General features: G+C 43.9%; 1 protein-coding gene across 1 annotated transcript in view; it reads left to right on the forward strand.

Annotated features, from left to right (window-relative positions):
- Nucleotides 1-22,766, forward strand: part of aqr (aquarius intron-binding spliceosomal factor) — a 46,007-nt gene that overhangs the window by 19,647 nt on the left and 3,594 nt on the right. The window contains exons 21-33 of the mRNA XM_086155077.1: nt 361-602; nt 753-902; nt 1,111-1,180; nt 1,647-1,757; nt 2,143-2,252; nt 5,371-5,506; nt 7,313-7,522; nt 9,444-9,581; nt 9,682-9,753; nt 10,291-10,478; nt 10,598-10,769; nt 13,678-13,848; nt 19,957-20,042. Of these exons, the coding sequence (XP_086011203.1) occupies nt 361-602; nt 753-902; nt 1,111-1,180; nt 1,647-1,757; nt 2,143-2,252; nt 5,371-5,506; nt 7,313-7,522; nt 9,444-9,581; nt 9,682-9,753; nt 10,291-10,478; nt 10,598-10,769; nt 13,678-13,848; nt 19,957-20,042 (1,856 nt within the window). The remainder of the gene's footprint in view (nt 1-360; nt 603-752; nt 903-1,110; nt 1,181-1,646; nt 1,758-2,142; nt 2,253-5,370; nt 5,507-7,312; nt 7,523-9,443; nt 9,582-9,681; nt 9,754-10,290; nt 10,479-10,597; nt 10,770-13,677; nt 13,849-19,956; nt 20,043-22,766) is intronic.

Here is a 22,766-nt window from a genome sequence, read left to right on the forward strand (position 1 = left end):
CAAGAGTGACAGATGTTTTTGAAGTGTTTTTTTTTTCTTTTCTTTTCCTCTCACTCGCTCCTCGGATATTTGATAACCGCGGGAACTAATGGGGTATCCTAGAGACGTTCTCATCCCCCTTTGATGTTTGACGTGGATGAAAGTAAACATGTTTCCTGCCCAGTGTTTGCTGCGGAGGGTGTCAGACGGTTTGCAGCTTATTAAAACCTAATTGACAGACTTCCCGCTGTCCCATCAGCCCTAAACACAGCTATTCTTATCTCGATAAACCTCCTCTTGTGGGACAAAGCATGCAATTTTGTCTCTGTTGACTGCTCCTCATTCATTATTTCTGTTTAACTGCCGCCGTCCGTGTCCCAGGCGGTGCTGGAGACCATCAGAAACCTGATGAACACAGAGTGCGTCGTCCCCGACTGGCTTCACAACATCATCCTCGGCTACGGCGACCCGGACAGCGCCCACTACTCCAAAATGCCAAATCAGATCTCCACGTTGGACTTCAACGACACCTTCCTGTCCCTGGACCATCTGCGTGCCTCTTTCCCAGGCTTCTCTGTGAAGGTCGTGGAGGAGAATCCTGAACTCCAAGTACCACCTTTCAGGTGAAAACCATACTTTTGGATCATCAGGTGTTGGAGGGAGAAACGTCTAAGCCATCAGACAATTTCCGTGTTAACATAATTATCTATTTGTTGTAGTTGTAGATGCAACTTTAACAAAAGCCTAATCGCTCCCACGTCGCCAATTTTCAGAATCAAGTTTCCTATTGTGAAAGAACAAGACCGAGGACGGAAGAGAAAGGCCAACGATGACACACGGGAGGAAGAGGAGGACAAGACCCTAACGGTGGAGCCCTACGTCACCCCCAACCCAGGGCCGTATCCCTATAACCAACCCAAACGGTGAGCGGTCACACCCAAGGTTCATGTCTTGCAACTCATAGGATAATTAGGTCAGACGGTCAAAACGATACCAACGGAAGTTATCAGTCTGACCTTTCAAAATGTTTTGTTTTCCTTTTTTGAACGAAAATGTCAAGCCCATTGAGTTTCACTGACTAATGACTTAACTTTTGGAACTCCACATCATCCAATGTTGTATTTGCCGCAGGAACACCATTCAGTTCACCCCAACTCAGATCGAGGCCATCAGAGCTGGGATGCAGCCTGGGCTCACCATGGTAGGCCTCGGCCAAATCAAGCCTCTAACGTATGCCGATCACTTTTTAGTCAGTGCGTCTTCTCCCTGTAAACCACCTTTGATTTTGTTTCTGTAAATCAGTCGGCCGTGTTGTCTCTCTACCCAGTTTCCTCTACATCTGAGTTGTTCCACTAAACTGCACCTGCATATTAATTATTTTAAAAGGAATAAGCATGAAAATAGGAATAGTTGATGAATATTTATGGGAAATTTATTGGTATTTACTCCACACACCACCTCTGATGTACCGAATCACTCCCTGCTGAGCCCTCCCTGCTCTTTCACACACGCAAAAAGTAGTTTAATTTTAATAAATGCAGTCAGTGAAGGTTCTTAGTCATCCGGGTCATTGTCAAATCCCATCCAGTTGCCGCGATAAGATTTGACAAGGATTAATAAATATTAATATTTTAAATTATACGTGCTAACTAACCATGTGCCAACAGGTTGTCGGGCCACCAGGGACAGGAAAAACAGATGTCGCCGTGCAGATCATTTCGAACCTCTATCACAACTTCCCCGAGCAGAGGACTCTCATTGTCACACATTCGAATCAGGTTAACCCCAATACACACCCGGAACATCCACACACGCACACACAAGCTGGAAACATCTGTTCAATTCAAACCATGAAAAACTCAAGACTTTTCTCTTAGTATTAAGTCTTTGAGAAATCTGTTGCTGTTTTGCTGAACATTTGCCGGTTGGAACTATATGTTTGCTAAGTACGCAACATTTTGCACCCATGTAATAGTCCCTCCAGTTTATATTACTTTAACCAATACATATCCTTATTACATTTTAAATAAGGAATACACCATGACCCGGTCCAAATAGATGCTTTTTTTGAAAAACTATTACAAATCAATAAAGTGCAATTAGCTGTTTGACAACGTATATAAAAGACATGGGAATTGAAGACGCTGTTCTGTCACACACCAGGCGCTGAACCAGCTATTTGAGAAGATCATGGCTCTGGACATCGACGAGCGCCACCTCTTGCGTCTCGGTCACGGAGAAGAGGAGCTGGAGACTGAGAAGGACTTCAGCAGGTGAGGACTGACGGTCAAACATACGTCAACGCTTATCTTTAGGAAAAGTGCTTGATAATTATATTTCTTCTTATTGTTATAAACCCACCTTTTATTCGCGCATGCTTGAAAGTGTTCTGATACATTTTGCACTGCGGAGGCAACCATTTCGGTTTAATTTAAGGCATTGACACAGTCAGCCAAGCGTACCGTGCATATAGACACGCGTAAAAGCAGCTGCTCTCTCACATAGTTGGTCTGGAGAGACGTGGTAACAGGGCTGCTCAATACTTCCGCACACCTGGAAGTGGGCCGGACTTATCTTCACCTGATCTTTCCCTCATTAAAAGGCATCTGCCCCCCACGTCCCCACTAGGGTAACTCCCGAATAACTCTCCACGTCAACTATTCTGGTCGAAAAAGTATTGACCCATTTTACTGGCCAATTCCTAAGGAGGTGGCCGGCAGGCATCGTGCAGTGCAGAGGTGCTAAAGGACCGCTGGCGTCACCGATTCTCCATGACTGCCTGCATCTCATAGATAACCAGAAGGGGACTCTGCAGATTGCACATCTCTGCCATTTTTTTTCCTAAATGCCCCAATATGTATGTTCCTTTCATTAGCCCATTCCATTCAGTTACATGAAAACCTTTTTTTTTCCTTTATATAGAAAGATGGGCAGACTAACTAGTGGATGTGTGTGAAAAAACAATCTCACAAATAATTTGTGTCCCACTACAGCTAAGGGATGATAATGTAAAACTATAAAACAGCACTTTCTTCACATGAATCATGAGAGTGATGAATAAGAATGACTTAGTAAAGAACATGTCCATTATTTACAGGCAATATAAGACATTTTGTGAATGACCTGCTTCAAAATGCATGCCCTTTTATGGGCATTTAAGTTTCTAAGTAATCCACCTCTTAAAAACTCATTAGCTTTGGGTTTCAGAGCGGCAATTCTGCTGTTAAAAACATGGGTTTAAAACATACGAAGCCGAGAAATTGTTTGTCAGCAGATCACAGCGGTTTTCGTAGATATGTAATATGATTATTATACTGTATAAACTGTAACATTAAGAAATGTAGTAGTGTAGTAGAATTGCGATACGCCTGTGGCACTAGTCAAAATTGGAGGTGGTTAAAGTGATTTTCCAACTCTTGTGGAAAAAATAAGTTATAGCACTGATATATTATCACGTTTTTACACTGGTAATTAATGATTTCTCTGATGATGATGTTACTTGTCTCGATTGAAATTATGTTTTCTCTGAAGTTTTGTTTTATGTTTTATGTTTTTTAGCCACTTTTCCCTCAAGATGCCCCTAATATTTGCAGTTCTGTATTGGATGCTATATTTAAAAGCAGTATTTGATGGATTAGCAGCTACATGTTTTTTCTTTCGCTCTGAAATCTTTTGAGCCATACTCCCGTATATAAATAGCTCACTGTCACTGAATATAAATTTGATTTTTTTTCTTATAATATTTATTTAATACTTTCCCATTGCCTTCATCGTTAATTACAACCTCGGCCATCCGAAGTTCTGTGCAAATTGCACCCCGTAGCTTTTTAGCTGCACCTCTGGATGAGGGGTCCATGCGCATCCCTCATTTGTTATGCCCTGTGTATATTTACTCATTCACCATCAATGTGTGACTGGAACCGCTCCGGAACCGGAGTCTGTACGTCGAGGCTTTCTCTTATATCCTTAAAATATGCAGCACTGCACATAAAAGAGAGAGCTTTAGCTAGCAGCAATTAATGTGCTCTATGCTCGGGCTTCCTCTCAACGACCGTCAAACTCCGTGCTCCTTCCGCCTCACCAACACCAGCGCGAAGAGCGAGCCAGGGGGTTTCAATTAACGCCGTATACCAGATGAGAAGTGGAAGGCAGTGCTTCTCTGAATGCCTAACAAAGGAAGAGCCCTCGCTCGCATTTCACAATGTATTTTGTATCGCCTTGATTTAGATCTTCTGTCCGCTTCACGTTTGCAGCACAGGAACGGCTGCATTGCGTTGCATGTAATTGTTTTCGACCTTTTGGTTTTGATCAGAAATCATTTCGACTCGGGTGCAAAGAAAGCCCACTTTTGACGACAATTAACCAGGACAGAATATTTGGATTCATATATGACACATCAAGGTATTATAATGAGTTTATTTTATTATGTATTCACAAATGATATGGGAAAGCTGGTATAGTAATCTGGCCATATTTTTATGAAAAATCAAATGAAGCCTTGGGTTTTCCTCCTTGGAAACAAGGTCACTACCTATTTGTTTTATTCAGGTTAATTAGCCAGAGCAGTATGGTTGTCTTTTACTCGTCTGCTGACTGAGGATCTTCTGCAAATACATTTAGCCTATATTACCCCATGACCCCTCCCACTTCCTGTTTGTGTGTGGAGCGTTTCTGTTTGCCTCTCGTAAATTGCTTTTTTTGTCAACATTGTTTAGCTGCTCAATAAGACGAATGAATGCACAATGTGTACAGCCAAGGACACACGTGTGGCTCTAAGCAAACCTTTTTCTTCTCTGTGGCTTTAATTTGCACTGTAAGTTTTCTGCTGTTTTTGTCAAATCACCGCTTGACCTCACATTTCGATGTGTTTTTGCTCATTAATTGGAATACCAACTTAGAATTTGTCCAGTAATCCTTGCAAGGGATAACAAGAGATAACAGCTATATAGTCAAGCTTAACAGCAGTCTGCATTTATTAAGGAATATTACCCAATCAGATGCAGATTAAACTCGACGGTAGGAGATTTTAATTTCAACTTTAACTTGTTTTAGTTTTACCTGACACACAGGGGGCAAGAGGGTTTGATGAATGTAGGTCATCCCTGTTTGTTGGGCAGTGGCGTTACATCCTGATGGTTCAATTCATCACGTCGTGCACAAGAAAATAGTCTCAATAACCCTATCATAGCAGGTGCGTCAGACCATTGTCTGCATTGATGCACGTGCCCGTCTTCAGTTTCCACAAATCACAACACCCTACGGGCGATGCTTTGAATCCGTGTTTAGACATAAATAAGTAGATTGTGGTTCGTGTGCTCATTTATTCTTTGAATGTTTACATCAGTCTACAGGTAAGCATACAAGTAACCTCACAGTGCCGCCTATCCCCAGATATGGCAGAGTTAACTACGTGCTGGCCAGAAGATTGGAGCTCCTACGAGAAGTGGGAAGGTTGCAAGAAAGCTTGGGTGTCCCGGGCGATGTTTCCTACACCTGTGAGACTGCTGGCCATTTTTACCTCTATCAGGTAAGGCTATCAACAACACGCCCATATATCAGCTATATATTGAGAGAATCCATTCACTTGTGTTTACAAATACCGTGTGTGTGCGTGCGTGCGTGCGTGCGTGCGTGCGTGCGTGCGTGCGTGTGTGTGTGTACAGACACACACACACACACACGTAAAGTTGCACTCACAATGCAGTGGTAATGTGAGACCTATAAGAACAGTACATACCTCTCTGTGGCACCTTAATCCACATGCTGTTGCAGATAGTTGAGATATTTCAATCCCCAGGACCAGCCTGAGCTCCAGTGTCCATCCGCGTCTGTCTCATGATGCTAATGCCAAAAGTCTTTTGCACCCGGACAGAAAATTGTCACTTGCCACACACAGAAACACACAGCGATTAGCGACAGACTTAGAGAGCCGTGGATTCATTCATCAGACAACTCAAGTTTCACTGCCGTCTGGATGGCCAGCATTGTAGCTGTGCGATATTTCTGGAGGAAAATATCTTGTGGTTCTTTGCATGCCACGTCTATGACCGCAGCTTACCTTAATTAACAATGCGCACAGATTTAATTTCAGGATTCATAGTGGAGTTAGTCTGTTCAGGCAGATGTCAAGCAGGCATGGTCAAGTTACCCTCAAAGTTCTTAAAAAAAAAATAAAATATATATATATATATATATATATATATATATATATATATATATATATATATATATATATAAGGATATGCTACTATCCTACTGTTAAGTGGAGGCTGGTTTATTAGATGCACAGCTGGAGCACCTCTGCAAGAGTGAGGCTATCTGTTCTCATTTGCTCATTTGTTTGCAACATGTTTTCGTGTTCTGCAAGTTTTTTTTCCACCTGCAAATTACAGTATGCACCACTTGGGCTTGACAGAGCCAAGCAGAACCCCCAGTGTGTGCTCACTGCAATCAGTCAGGCATTAAACATTTCAAGGCGAGTGCACCATGTGACCTCAATATAGGAAGCCATTATTATAAGACAACTCCCTCCCCTCGGCGGTTCTGTTAATGGACAGTTGTTCCTTCTGTTTGTCTGTTTTAAAGCCATTTTTGGGCTCACTCCCCCTGAAATATCAATAATCTTGAAGCTTGTACCGGATGTTCTCCTCGGTTGCTAGCGTCTAGAGTCCATAGAGCGGCACGCTGGTTTACATGTTCTTGTCGTCATTACTTTTTGCAAATGCGTAGTGGCATGTAAAGTTCCAAATCTTAAATTTGGACCCAGTTTGACATAAGAATGACCCAAGAACGAAATAACATCTTATATTAGAGTCTTGTAGAGTATATTAATACCCTGACTTACAAGTTTACTTAATTTTGTGACAGAACTCATGACTCAATTTGCTTGTATATCAACTAAAATTTCCCAACTGAAATGAATTTAAATGCTATTAATCTGTCCCAGTACCCATATGTACTTTTGAATAAAAAAACAAGTACTTTTTGAGGGGAAAAGCTTAAAGACAAATAATAGAACAGTATATATAGAAATCCAATTGTTTTTAAGTGCGTTTACCCTGAAGATCGGACAAAGGTGCCGATGGCGGCAGAGGAGGTTGGGATAGTTATCATTTGATGTTCTATTGCTTGATTTAAATTACTTGCGACACATTTAATGCTACAATGTATTGCAATGCAATACATGCAATGTACTGCATTCTCACAGGCGATGCTCTCGGTCACGGTTTGTCACAGGCGGCGGCCATTGGTGTCATAAAACCCGCACGGATACTCTTGATGCCAAAATATATGATCACTATTACTCCAAGTCTCTTTCCTGCCTCTTCTACAGGTGGTGTCTCGTTGGGAAGAGTACATGAGCAAAGTCAGACCTAAGCAGGGCAAGACCGCCGAGGTGGAAGCAGTGGCCGCACACTTTCCATTCCCCAAGTACTTTTCCAACGCCCCCCAGCCTGTGTTCAAGGGCCAGTCGTACGAGGAGGACATGGACATCGCAGAGGGCTGCTACCGCCACATAAAGAAAATATTTACCCAGCTGGAGGTAAGAAGGTCACCCATGCACGCGCAAACACATGCACTAGTTTCATCTGAGCAACACCTGCTGGGACATAAAGAGGTTACTTGACTGCCATGAGGCAAGACAGTTTTATTTATAGAAAACCTGTTATCGCAGTTAATGTCAATAAAGTACAAGATGTAACTTATAAACATGCAGCTATTATATGTATTTTCCACCTGATCTTCCAATATAGCCCTCTGTTTTTTGGGGGATCTGGCAACCGCACTCACATGCTAGGTTGCTGTTATTTTTTGCCCAACAGTGTCAGATTGTCGTAGGCGAACGGTGACTGATCGGACACTTCTTTCAGCAGCTCTACTTGACTTAAACAAGTGTGTACGTGTGTACTCTCAATTGACAGTGTGAATCAAAACACATGATACATCATATGACCGATATTGCAGCAGCACCCCAGTTAATATTTTATTCTCAAACAAGCTCTTACACAGATCATTCTTCCTTTGCCCACCGTGTAATTTTCTATAGGGACTGCAAAAACCTTCGAAATTCATTGGCAGTACCTACAAGGTCTGCAAAAAAGCAATAAAGGAATTTATTGGTTTGAGGTAATACCCCGCCATGTGTGGTGACCTTGATTCATCTGGCCGGCCCTCTCTATCACTGCATCGCGGCACCTCTCCCTCCTCCTGCAGCCTCGCCCATGCTGCAGTGAAATCCGCGCGCCCATTAAGGGGCATCGGTGTCTGCGCCGCGAAAGAAAAGACGAGGCTGCTGATTTTGCATATCTGTCTCTGCCTTTTCGAACAGAGAAGCAGTTTGGCAAACGCTGTCGCAGGGATATACCAGACATTTATCGCGGGGCGGGATTGACAGGGACACATCCTGCCTCCCGGGCCCTTCTCCGACAGATATCTTCTCTCCGCTTCACTGCAGTCCCTCCACCTCCTCCTCACTGTTTTTGTCAGCTTTCGTTTCTACCCCCCATTCTCTTCTTAGCGTCTGTGAATTTTTCGCCATCTTGATTTCATCCATCAACCGCCCTGGAGCCATGGGGGGAGGAGGGAGAGGGGTTAAAAATAGCTCTCATCAATTTTGCATGTTTTGATTGGTTTAATTTTGATGCTAAAATAGCAACACATTAAATATTTATTCCTCTGCGCTGTTCGCGTCTACCCTTACAGTGCTTCCCTGCCCTTCCTCTGCGTGTGTGGCAGGCATTACATTTCCGCGAGGCATATAGCTGGATTTCCAATAATTCGTTGCGGCGAGCCCAGGGGTGGCCAAAACCAAAAAGAAGATATAGCTGGATTTCCACTGTGCTGTGATAGTGGTACTTTGAGGATAAAATACAATTTTAAAGTTAAAAACAGTTTCACCCAAATATCCGATCACAAAAAAGAACGTACACGGGAATGGGCTTACCTGCTTGTTGAACCGCAAACTTAAAAAAGCCGGCATAGCAAGGCTCATCGGCCTCTGCTGCTGCATCATATATAGAAGAGCTAGGAAGCTGAGGGATTATTTGGACAACTATTTTGGGATTTCATAGTTTTGGTGCATCTGTGCAGAGCAAATCAAGCAGGCTATGGGATGTACATGAGTGGTATGTCTTTAATCCTGAAAGTTTGGGTGGAGACCAGGCAGTCATTTCACTTTGTTGATAGGAAAAGAGGCGCCTCTACTTCACGTCAATTCTTCTACTTCACGTCAATATTCTCATTCATCACGGCCATATTAGAAAGTGATCCTCTTCTCTGTCCTCTTGATGGCAGTCAACTGTCATTTTGTCAGCACTGTCTTCCAGCAAATATGACAAATAAATGCAGAAAGAGGACAATGGACTGTATTCCTTAATCTCATTTGAGTAGGTTTTGGTTTTCTCATTCAGTGCTAACATGAACAACCGCAGAAATGGGATTTTTTTTTTTCTCGATTTTCAAAGGAGTTCAGGGCCTTTGAGCTACTGAGGAGTGGGTTGGATCGCTCCAAGTATCTCCTGGTGAAGGAAGCTAAAATCATTGCCATGACCTGCACACACGCCGCCCTCAAACGCCATGATCTCGTGGAGCTGGGATTTAAGGTAGGCACTCCCATGCTTAGGTCTGTGTTTCCGGCCTTTTTTCACGTTGTCACGTTTTTCAAGTGGTTTTTGTCTATAGCACAAATTCTCTATGTGACAGTACGACAACATCCTGATGGAGGAAGCCGCTCAGATTCTGGAGATTGAGACCTTCATCCCTCTGCTGCTACAGGTGTGCTCGCTTTGGTTTAAAGTTTAAATTCAGTGGCGTGTGACTGTGTGTTTTGGGGCAAGGGATTATTTACAAGTTTGCACTGGCCGAAGCCTCATTTTTTTCCCCTGTAACTCTGTCTTCTACTTGACTAACCCATTTTCTGAAAAGCTCCGACCAATGAGCTGCAGCAGCGTAATGGCGCCTGCCTTTGGTAGCAGTGCGTAATTTGCCCAAGAGAAGCACTGGTGTTTGTTTGCAGGGGAGATCATTAAGCACATCAGCCCGTCCGACAACGCCAATGTTTACTGGGTCGCTATAGTCACAGGCAGTCACATGTCAGGAGCGAAACTCCTTTCATTAAGCACCCATCCAACTCTTATCTCCAATTTCTGTGACTAAATAAGCACACGATTTTCAGTGGTCGGTTAATTATATTTCTGTAATGTCAACCCCCAATTAAAGCACATCTAATTAGCTGAGAAAATACAGTGACTGAACATAGGCACCACATTTGCCGTCATCCTAAAATCGCCCGCCTCCTTTCTCCTTCTGCAGAACCCAGAAGACGGCTATAGCAGGCTGAAACGTTGGATCATGATCGGAGACCACCACCAGTTGCCCCCCGTTATAAAGAATATGGCCTTCCAGAAATATTCCAACATGGAACAGTCCCTCTTTACACGCTTCGTGCGCCTCGGCGTGCCTACCATTGATCTCGATGCGCAGGGCCGCGCGCGTGCCAGGTGAATCACCGAGGAGTTGCAGTTATAGCATGTTGTCGCGCAAGCTCATGGCCGACCTCATTGAAATAGGCGCCAGAACGACAGCGCGGCACATAATGCTTTTTATTTCTGTCTTTCAGTTTGTGTAACTTGTACAACTGGCGGTACAAACACCTGGGAAACCTGCCTCATGTCCAGCAACTGCCCGAGTTCCAGGTGCCCAATCCCGGCTTGACCTTTGACTTCCAGCTAATTAACGTGGAGGACTTTAACGGCGTTGGAGAGTCTGAGCCCAACCCTTACTTCTACCAGGTCGGCAGTCCATTTTAAAAACCGCACAAGCAGCCGTCTGTGCTAACGATGAACCACTGCATGCATGTCTGTCCTACTGCCAATGTCACAAATTCAACACTTTCAATCCCCCCAAAAACCCTTTTCAAACTTCAATGAATGAGATTTTGAAAGTGTTGTGAAAAAATTGAGCGAGTATTTAGCTATATCACGTAATTGCAAAGTCTAGTTCTCACTCTAAAAATAGCGCATTCGATAACACATTTGAAGGCTCGCTGAAAAAGGCTAACGTTACACAAAGTGTGGCATTGACTTGTTTTTAGTAGATGGTTTTTCCCAAACCCAGGCTATACACCCCCGTACATGGATACACACTTAGTTCCACTAGAGCGGAGAACTGTATTTCTCCCTAGCCTCCAGTTAGAGCAGTTCATTCATTTTTAAATTTTAATGGCGGCGCTACGAGTCCATATGACACATTCATAACGCAGCCCGGGATGTAAGGCCATCTACCCAGCGCATGCCGGCACATTTGTCCTTCACACCGGCAGCCTGAGTGCGTTTCATTACAATGCTGCTGAGACAATCAATAATGCGATTAGAAAAAATAAATAAAACTGTACTTTGGCATGGCACCAGCACAGGAAATTAACTTTTAAGAAACACAGCAAAACAGCATGTGGGAATTTTAGCATTCAGTGAGGCAGCTAAATATAAAGATATGTTTATGAATAATTAATATTTTATAACCTAGGGGCTTTTTGTCAGTGTGTCTCCTGAATGCTAGTGCGGCGGAGAAAACTGTACGTGCTCAGGTCCCTGAAGCATCTTATTGTCCCCAAATCCAGACCATGCGCCCATCTCATGGCTACAGGTCACATGGGCCTGAACTCCATTTGCCTGATGCCAATTTCAGGAACCAGCGTCAGTCACTTTGCCTGACACCCCCCCCCCACACACACACACACACAGACACACACACACACACACACACACACACACACTACACACACTCACACTCACGTGCTTTCCTGGGAGCCAGACGGGACCATTTGGACAGTGGCGAAGCAACTGAGAACTGTGTACGCTGAAAGCCCGGTCACAACTGAGCGAGCAATGCTGCGGCCCCGCTCCGCACCCGAAACAGAAGTTTGACGCCGATCGCAGGGCGCACAGGTCGTCATCCAATGGCCTATTGCTCCCACTCCGCTCCATTTGACAAAAGAATGTTCTGTTGGCGCACGTTGATAATACACCTTAAAATGTCCAAAGGCTGGGATCAGTTGCTGGGGCTGTCAGTCCAGTCGGATCACTTTACCAGCTGCATTTCTAAGGATGTAACAGCCAAAGGCACGGCAGGTTCAAGTCAGTTTGTTTTAGATTTTTACCTCTTTTTGTTCGCGTATTATCACACCTCTAAAACAAAGCTGTTGGATAATGCACCTCGTGTTACTTAAAAAAGCGGAGACGTGCATGCAACGTGCACATACATACAAACATAGTCACACAAAGACATCCCGATAGCCGCTAACGTAATCATTTGGAACAACTACGGGAAAACAGACAGCTGTTAATTTGCAGCATCTCACCATTTTGGAAACTGCGGAAACCTCACTTGAAAAGATGTTGCTCGTATCGCAGCATAAGAGTGGGGAGTCTGTGAATTTGCCGCTTTGAGGAAAAGAGGTACTGGGCACAGAACAAACAAAAGGCCACTGTGGTTTTTGATGTGTTGACTCGGATGTGGCTGGATCGGGGGACTGTTGATGAGGCTGCATAAATTATTATCAAAGACGCGGGGGCTGCAGTCCAGGACTAATTGAAACAAGATGAATAATGCATACTGTTTTTTTTTTTTCTGTTTTTTTTTTTTGGTCACATTTGAAGGGCAAAGTGGGGCCTTGGAGCTAGAATGCACATGCCAAGGCATTTGCTTTGTTACATTTTATTTTCGAAGTAGGCTGAGCCGTGCCCGTTTCTCGGTCCTTCCATCTAGTCTTATTTCAAGGACTTCTTGTGATGCAGTCTCAAGGCATAAGGATTAGTAATTGGGGATGAGGGTAGTAATTATAGCTAAGTTGCGTCTACTTTTTAATGTAGAATATCCCCTTTGCATACTCATATTGATGATATTAGTGTTTGGCATGGTATTGGCAGGAACAAGTGTTAACTCCCTGAAATCCTGCAAATGCCACTTCATTTAGAACAACATATAAAATGGATACACAGGCGTGGCTTACTATTACTATTTCACACTCAATCTTCATCTCCGTGTGCTTGGTAAGCTACCCCACCTGTTTTTTTTCCGTTGACAGGGGAGTGTGTGTATAGGTTGTAACGCTGCTACATTAAGATAAGGTGTCTTTGCCTATGAAGTGAAACTGAATTCATTTTTTTCAAATGGAGCCCTGAGAAGAAGATGTAGGGAAACTTAAGAATGCATGTGGTTATGACATTTCTATCCACTCTATTTTCTGTGAACCACAGTATGAATGTGCCATTCACTTTTTTCCATTCCTTGAACAAATGTTTTTTTTTTTTTTTTCCCTGCCTAGCCAGCGGTAGTACTGAATGATGTCTGCGGCATTTAATTTCAGCCCAAATCAGGTGGCTGTTCGGGCGTGAATGAACGGCCGTTCTATCCAGCTGAGAAGTAAAAGCCCTGACAGGCAGGATCGAAGCTAACGTTCAGTGAGCGAGAATAGCGAGGTGTCAAACAAGCGGTGCAGTGAAACCCTGTGAATAATATCAGGTGTTAGAACAAGTAGAACATTGTATGACATGCAATTCTGTTTAAGGCTGTGTCTTTTGATATGAAATCCACACTTACTGATAACGTCTCCAAACATACATTTTAGTATTATTTCACAACTGCTCTTCAGTTTAATAATGTGTTTTTCTCTCCGCCCATCTTCCCGTCCCTGTAAAGAACTTGGCTGAGGCGGAGTACTCGGTGGCTCTGTACATGTACATGCGTATCTTGGGTTACCCTGCCGACCGCATCAGCATCCTCACCACTTACAATGGGCAGAAACACCTGATCAGAGACGTCATCAACAAGCGCTGTGCATCAAACCCTTTCTTCGGACAGCCAAGCAAGGTAAGCTGCAGCATCTGCCCTCTTTCACACAAATCCCTCTGTAAAATCGCCGGGTGGCGTCAAATTAAAAATTCATCAGATCTTTTTACTTTTTTACCATAATGAAGAACAGTTATGCAATTTTGCTCATGAGCGTAGTTCATCTTGAGGGAAGCGAGCTCTTTGAATACTGATGATTCCATGTTCAGTTAAAGGGCTAACTGTTAAATCCCACCAGGACATCTGAGCTGAACGTGGCCTCCCCATCAATCCATTTGATAGATCACAGCAGTATCTCTCAGAAAATACCAAGAACTGCTTCTCCGGTTTCCTCTCCCCTCAAATTTCGCATTGAGTAAAGCAGAACATCAGCAGGGGACCGCAAGGGTATTTAAACATCCAGTCAAAATTAATTTCCATTAAATTATTCATTTTCAAAATTAAACCCATTATGCAGACTAACCGTCTTAAAATCACGTAAACATCGACATGTTAACCCCAGTCACCAGTCCAGGATTTTAATGTGGGTGTTTTTTGAGGTTCCAGTAACTTCAAATCAAAATGAAACCGGACTCAAATGAAATTGGGAGGAAAAAAAAGTGCACACCTTTACACAAGACATAAATTTGTAAAATCACCTGGCATAAAAATTGGCATCTTGGGGCTAACTGGAGGAAATTGTGCAATGAAGCATTTGGGATCAATGGGATATTGACTTGTATTAAAGTATGATCATGCCACAGTTGGTGCCCATATGTTTACTCTCCATGGGCGGTGCTTGACTTTGGTGGAAGTGCACGTTGTTGTTCTGAATAAATCACAAATTTTACTTTCATGGATGTGAAATACATATCTGATACACTTAAAAAGATACTTAGCAGCTAGCATTTGAATACTCTACATGCTACACATTCTGTGTAGCATGTAGCAACTGGGAATGAACAATGCAGGCTGGCAGTATGTACGTCTGAATCTGAATATAATAGTATTATATGTAGTATATATACTGTTCAATAAATAAAGGGAACTCTTTAACAAAAACTCAATGTAACTCCAAGTCAATCACCCCTCTGCGAAATTAAGCTGTCCACTTAGGAAGCAACACTGACTCATTTTTACTTGTTTAAAGGATATTACGTAAATGTTGGATCAGTGTGTAGTGTGCTTTTCCTCTTTAATTTTAAGAGTGACTCCATTGGTTAATAAATTTGATTTCTTTTGATAATTTTTGTGAGATTTTCTAATAACAATAATAATTTATCCTTTAATCACTGTGGGGAAATCCGTTCTCTGCAATTAACCCATCATGGATGAACCATGAGCAGTAGGCTGCCGTCGAACAGCACCAGGGGAGCAGTTAGGGGTTCAGTGTCTTACTCAACAACACTTTTGACACACTAGTAGGATCAGGAATTGTTGTCAGAATATTCAACCGTGGAAAGAACATAGTATTTAATAAGAATATTGAATTCATTCAGATCTAGAATGTGTTCTTTCAGTGTCCCTTTATTTTTTGAGCAGCAGCGGTGTGTGTGTGTGTGTGTGTGTGTGTGTGTGTGTGTGTGTGTGTGTGTGTGTGTGTGTGTGTGTGTGTGTGTTTAATTTAATATGAAGATGTTCAACACATGTGAACATGAGTATGGTTTTCCTTGCATTCTTGCAAGAACAAGCTAGCGACAGAGCACTACAGATAATGCGCTGCTCCAAACGTCTCTTATTCTCAAAGTTTGTGTATTTACCTGTGTGTGTTCGTGCATCTGTGTGTTCTGTCCTTGCGCGTAAGACCATCACGGCAGAGCCCAATAGTGGCCTACTCAGATGCTGTGAAATGGGGAAAGTGGTCAAAACAGATTCCGCACTTTCTGAGAACTTCAGTGATCCCATTTCTGCGCCGAAAAACGTAGGGCACGACAAAATGGATAAGCGGCTCAAAGAAGTCCTTCATTCACTTCACACTGTCACACCAAACCTTGACTTGATTGTCCACTTCCATCAAGTCATGCCGTTAACTGCTGCGGGTCACAAGATTAAAATAGCGCATGACACTTTTTGCCCTGTCCCTAACAGTTTACAACACTACCAGCCAACTGCACGCCCCTGTAAATCCAACGTGGCGGCTACAAGTCAGGGACTCTGTCGGAGCAAAAGGTTTGAAAGGAGTGCAGAGGCGGTGCGGCATCACACGGAACACATCCAGTCTTTGAGTTTATCCCTGAAGGTTCCCGTTACGTTGTCCTCACCCAGCCCACATTATTCTTCCAAGCCCCTCTTGTCTCTCTTTTACACAATGTTAAGTCAGCAGCCTGCTGGCAAAGCTTTTCCATCCCTGTTCTGTTAGTTCTGCTGAACGATTTTACCCACCAGCCTCGGGTCATGCTTTCCGCCCCCTTCATTCTTCTTTACTACCCACAGACTCTCACCTCTCTCTAAGCCTATATAGGTGCGTCCGAAAGTTGGGACGATAGCGTGAAAATGGTCGCCCGGCAGTCAGTGTCGATGTGCTGGTGCTGGATCAGCAGACATCCGAGTAAAGTATTTCACCTCAAATCGGATTTCATTTACGTGGCGCAAAATCACAACACAGTTGTCTGAAGCGGTGAGGAAATGCTGCCTTTTTCCGGAGCCGAAACCTCGGAAAGATCCCGGCTCAGTATTGGTGGCCTTCTTTCTTTCCCGGTTTGGGTAGAGGGGTAGAGAGAGGACAGAAAGATAGACGGCCACAGTCCGATCGAGACAGAGGCGGTTATGAGACTTGAGAGGGAACGGCACATGATCTCATACTAATAATAACAGTAGCTCTGTCAGTTACACGCTAATAGCCATGGACATGATACAATAATAGCTTTCATGGTCTCAAAAGAAATAATGGTGGACGCCTGGCGAGACGCCGTAGTAGATCAAGCCCCGCCCCCCGGGAACCTGCAAGATGAGAGAGTGCAGGGACTAGGGAGAAGACTCGAGGTTACTATGATGCATTGATGAAGGCACATGAGTGCAGACAGGATGTGACAGGAATGAGTAGATTTTGCATCGTGGAATATTCCTCAGCCGAGCAAGCCTACTTTTCCACTCCTTGTTTTTATTTTTGCCTTCCTCATGTGGGTAGTTTTACTATGTTGATTTCTATACTGTCTCAAAAATATACTTAAGTATCTCTCATCTCGTGTGTGTGTGCATGCGCATACTGCGTGTTGGTCAGCCTCAGCTTCTGGTGGCTGTTTCATGGGAGATGAAGATCCTCCAAATAAGTTATAAGACAAACATCTACTATGGATAATTGTATATCATTGAATCAATTGCAGTATCTGAAAGGCTCTTCGTCAAGAATTGATATGCTCGCGTCAAAGTAATTCTTAGCTAAACCTAAGTGCACGCTTTAGCAAACGTGGAGTGGAATCTCAAAGGAGGCCGCTGTTGACGGTGTCTTTTCAAAGTGCAACCCAGCTTTTGAGCTTTGGCCGTATTCTCTTCTGACAGCTCGCCAGAATTTTTGCTTGGTCATGTTAAATGTCCTGCGACGTTAAGACGCGGGGTGTCATTCAGCGGGCTGCTGGCCTGAGTCAGTGTGCTCGCTCAGTAACAAAGTGACAGTGGTGACAGGCCGCGCAGATTCGCCGAGAAGAAAAGACGACCGGAGCGGATGAATTGAGGAGGGAGAGGGGGTCTCCTGTGGGGAAATGCTGAGCATTTAAAAGGTCACGATGGTGAGCATTGGGTTCACAGTGTCTGACAATGTGCCACCGTGGCTAAAACCAAGGAAATGTCAACAGCTAGCCCATTTATGGGGATGAATTGAATTCTATGCGGGGGTTGCAGTTATCACCAGTCACATCGCCTTGCACTAATATCACCACAGCTTGATCATGGCATTGTAACATTTGCATATGAATTTGCATATATATGCAGTTGTGCACCATCAAACAAGTTTACATTCCTCAGCTTAACCCTAAAGTATATCAACAAAATTAATGACTAGATCTGTGCTTAGCACTGCACACAATGCTTTTATTTTTACATTTCTGTTCTCAAGACAAATGTGCATATGAAGCTACGCGGAACGAGACATGCATTGTTAACTCGGTAATTCAGTAAGAATGCAAGAATCTAGTGATTAGACGTGCACATTCCAGAGCTGGACTGATGAAGGAAGAAATAATGAAAGTGAGAACAGATCCATTGTTGTACATCAGCTGAGAGATTTTAATCAATAGTCCTGCTTTCACTCATTCCATAATAAATTGGATGGGTGTGGAAACATTTGGAAACAGACTTTTTCCTTTTGGAAAAAGGAACTGAAGATCATGTCAACAGTCATGTCTACGTGACCTTTATTTTGTCAAAACAAATTTTCATTCGGTAATCAAGCATAAATAGGTCTTCAGAACCGATGCAAAACGAAAAAATGAATCTTCCATTAGAAAATGATTGCTAGAATAATTTCTGTCGAGACACAATATTGTATGTATCCATGAGAAAGTTGAAAAGTGGTCCAAAAGGGGAGGAGATCCTTCTTCCAATGGCGCAACAATTCACGTTTGTATCTGCACATCCATGTTTGCATTTATCCTCCTGGCACCAGGCAGCCTGTCCTCGTGCACAATTTGAGTATATCAGTGCGCGAGCGTGTGTGTGTGTGTGTGTGTGCGTGCGCCAAAGGGGCTTTGCTCCAACGGCGTGCATATGCCACAATGACACGACCTCTGTAATTCACTCCCCGGAAGATTTCTGCTAAATAACTAAACACCGTGCAAAATGCGTTGCCCCCCCGGGGAGGCCCTCTATCTGGGCCTCACTGTCGCTGTCTGTCCCTTTGCGCAGCCGGATTGTTCACACCATGCAGTGCTTTCAACCTTTTCATTCAATAACTGAACGTGAACCCACTGGATGGGGCGTTTGGGTCGAGGGGTTTGTGTGAACGCAGCGTGTGCGGGGGGACACGTGCGTACATGTCACGACATTAAACCTGCATCAACTGCACCGCGCTCCTGTAGAACAAACATATTGTTGCCTCTGGTGATGCACCTGTTCTGTTATAGCAAAGAAACAGTGTAAATGTATATTGACCTACTACCCACTTAGTTATTTCTCTCTTCCCACTTTGCATTCTCACGCACACTCTTGGACCTTGGGTGGCAGGGTGTTACTGAAATTCAAAATGTTCCAATCAGAGGTGGCCACAACTAAAGGGATCATACATTATTCATAGACGCTTCATCGGTTTGTTGCTGCTGTCATCCCGGGACTGCGCAGCTGCTCAGTAGTAGCTGATGACCTATTGATCCGCTGTAGCGAACAGATCTATAAAGGAATGGTCAAGCACTTTCTGCCTGTTTCAGGGTTTACAACATTGTAGCATATCCGTATATCCACCTGGAAAAACGCCCAAAATGTATTGTGTGTCTCATAAAACTCCTTCCTTCCTCATGATGGAGTTTCCTTTAATGCACGAAATGTTAAGGAAGTCCCAGCTAAATGGGGGGGTGCTGCTTTGACAGCAAAATTGAAGTTGTGATTTGAGACGGCGACAGGCTTGGATTGCATGATAATAGAGAGCAAATGCTGCGTTTGTTTTTCCTGGTTTGTTTTAAATGCAAAAGCGAGATGTTTATATTACATAAGATGTAACAGCATTTAAAAACCCAGAATGGTCCTTTTCTCCAGCAAGACAGGATTATAGAGATATGAAAGCAAATGTGCTAGACATGAGTTTCTGGTTTTGTTTTGTTTTTTTTAACAAAGCAATGGGGAAACTTCTAAAGACCACTCTGTCTCCCTTAAATAATCCCTGGTCACTTCAAGCGGACATGATCCCGAGTACCCTGGCCCCAGGTCTCTAGGGTCCAGGTAAGAGGCTGGTCACGGCAAATGCCCTCTAAGCTGCATTAGCCTCGCTGGCTGCCCATGTGGTCCACAGCGATAACAGGTGTAGCAGAAAAGCAAGGGCGCCTCCATTCATGTTTCCCCTCTGAGGAAAAAAAAAAAACAAACACGGTGAAAAGAGACTGAAAACAATCTCAGTCGACTCTCCAAACCTTTCTGACTAAATCGCTCCTCCGGAACCCATTCAGCATATCGTCGGTAGTCACATGTACTTATGAGATTTTTCAGCCTCCCCGTATGTCCTTGCAGGTGACAACCGTGGACAGGTTCCAGGGTCAGCAGAATGACTACATCATCCTCTCGTTGGTCCGCACCAAAGCCGTAGGACACCTCAGGTAATTACCTCGATTCATGCCCACCGCTAATAGTCACCTGACCCAAAAACATAAAACCATAACCCACAAACACGCTCCAGTTGCAACAACTCCATTCAGGATACAAATCCCCGAGGGACACGCCACAACAACAAATACCCAGGACTCTCTTTCTCTTGAGGCAGCCACTCACAGTAACTACTTTGCAAAAAATAAATAAATGAAAGGGGAGCTGCCTTGAAGCGAGCTCCACCGTAATTTCAGCAAGGACAGTACCAACGTGCATCGAGCTTGGATTTTTTTTTTTTATTATCCTGGTTAAGGGATACTTTTGCGCAGTGACTTTTTTTTTTCCGAATATGAAACAAAGCAGTCAGCAGCGATCAAAGGCCCACTAGTGTAACTAGTGTAGTCATTAAGATGCATGGTAGTCAGCCCATCTCTGGTGGTAACTCGTATTTATCCTACATCCTGCCGCACCGAGACTTGCCTTTTGACTGTCCACCCCCTTATTAGACCTCTTATCTTTCCGTTTCTTCCCCTCGATCATGCTGCCGAAATGACTTGTCATGAAATGGCCTTTCAGTCGACATCCCCCTCCCCACCTTCCATCGACCCCCCCCGCGCCCTGATCCCGACAAGCTTTTCACGCATAGTACAGCCACATTTTAATGCGAGACATTTAAGGCCGAACTCTGCCAGCCGTGATGTACGGCGGCTGCCATCGGAAAGGCAATTCGATTTTTTTTTTAATCACGGCTACGTCGCCAGCGTGCCTGCCTCCGCCCTCACATCCGACTGCCTGCAAATTGGAACCGCCGTGCTAACGAGGAGACATTCCTTTTGAAGCCCAAAACAAAAAAAAAAAACATGTCTTTCCCTCGACCTGCCCTTAACCCTTCAACCCTTTCACACGAGACAGCAGAGACACGGCGCAGAAATTTACGGCGCGTTGACTGATCTTCATCCTTTTGCCCGGAACTTCCCCGGGAGTCTCAGCCTACTCAATGCTGGGGAAAATTGCGCAGCCGGGTTTCAAAAAATGCACTATTTTTCAAGAAAATCACACATTTCTGACATTTCTGACCCAATATCTCATGTGCCAACAGAGGCAACAGGGTAGAATCCGCAGACGCGCCGCGTGGCGTCAGCCTGGTAGTTCCTCAGGATGAGCGAACGACAGAACAGCTAACAGGAGGCAGTGGCTGCTGCGTTCACTTAGATTGAGTCTGTTTCAAAAGTCAATCTGGGTTTTTAGATTGCTTTGTGTTTTCGTCGCTTCTTGATGTTTGATCGAAGTATTGTAAGTTTAAATAAGGCTGTTGTTTATAGCTGCATGATAAATTGAGCGCAGCTGTGTTGATTTTAATTGAAATGACTTGTTCAGTGGAAAATGCATAGGAATATCAAAAGAAATTAGTAGAAAATTAGACTTTAACTGTTAGGTCAGATGAGTGAATATGAGAAAATTGCATAAATGAAGCACACCTCTTTGTTTTCGTGCTGGATTTCACTAAATACACGCCTGGAATGAAACAACGTGCACCAGCCGACGTAGAACCTCATTAACGGGCTTGTGTTCTTTGAAAAACTTGACAAACAGGAAGTCAAAAGTGCAGCGGATGAACCTGTTTCTGACACCAGGTGTTTAAACATGAATGTCCTTATTACTGATTCTACTTTATTTTAAACCTCCCAGAGGTTTTTTCTGACTGATTCATAAGAAGCGCTTTCTCCCGACGCCCGGGTCGATCCTCGCAGTCTCTCCTGTACTCCCCCACTCCTTATGCTCTCTGCTGCCGCGTCAACCACATGGGACTCAGCTGACCACATGAGGACCTGACCCTCTGCTTTTACAAAGGGAAGCTTCAACCGCCAACACACACACATACACACACACTCCCTCCCTGTCACAGAGCCAGCTGGGTGGGCATCCCCACCCCCAGTGGCATACATATCCACAGGCTAACACACATCATTGGCTCGCACCTTTCTAGCCCCCCTGTGCCCATTGGTTGCAGGTTCCTATGGTTTGTCTCTGTGGAAATTTTGCTCTTTGAAGAAGTGGTTTGTACTTTCCAGCTTCTCCGTGAATATGGGCAGAAGTTGTTTTTTTTCCCCCATAAATCTATAGGCAGCACACGTGAACTCACATCCTACGCAGTGACTCCCATAAGCATGTTTTCCTGCTCGCATTTTCTCCGAACCCATCATGCTTATTGCGGGGATTAGTCCTTGTAATCCAATGGAGTGATCAGGTGGACATATTCAACATTTTTGGCTGCATTGCAGTTTGTGTGTTTGTGTGTGTGCGCACAAGCATTACTTTGCTCCAACAACACTCTCCTCACCAAACCAAAGCATCAGTTTCTCCCGCCCTCCCGTGCTCTGCCATCTCACTTCTTTAAGCCTGAAAAGCATCTTGTCTTGAAAATCTTGATCAGTTCGGTGATTTACACGACCGAGGCTTTACAGAGAGCACTTTGGCTGTTCTTGTTTGTCTTTATCCAGTTTTACTTCCCTCTCAGGAGATATCAAATCCATTATTTTTTCCAACGCTGTTGCAAACAGCTTTTTTTATCACGGGTCGGGGTCAGTATGCGAGTGTTTCCCACATGTGCAAGAGAACGATAAGCCTGTCAAATTTAAGATACGCAGACAAAGAGGTTCTCCCGAACAATCACTCTGGCTGTTTCATACATTCCTCCATTCCCAGGGAAAAACTATGTCTCTAATCCTGTAATT

The sequence above is a fragment of the Fistularia commersonii genome, chromosome 1 (genome assembly GCF_037954325.1).
Source record: "Fistularia commersonii isolate RoL2024-O1a breed Wild chromosome 1, RoL_Fcom_v1.0, whole genome shotgun sequence".
NCBI classification, from domain to species: Eukaryota; Metazoa; Chordata; class Actinopteri; order Syngnathiformes; family Fistulariidae; genus Fistularia; species Fistularia commersonii.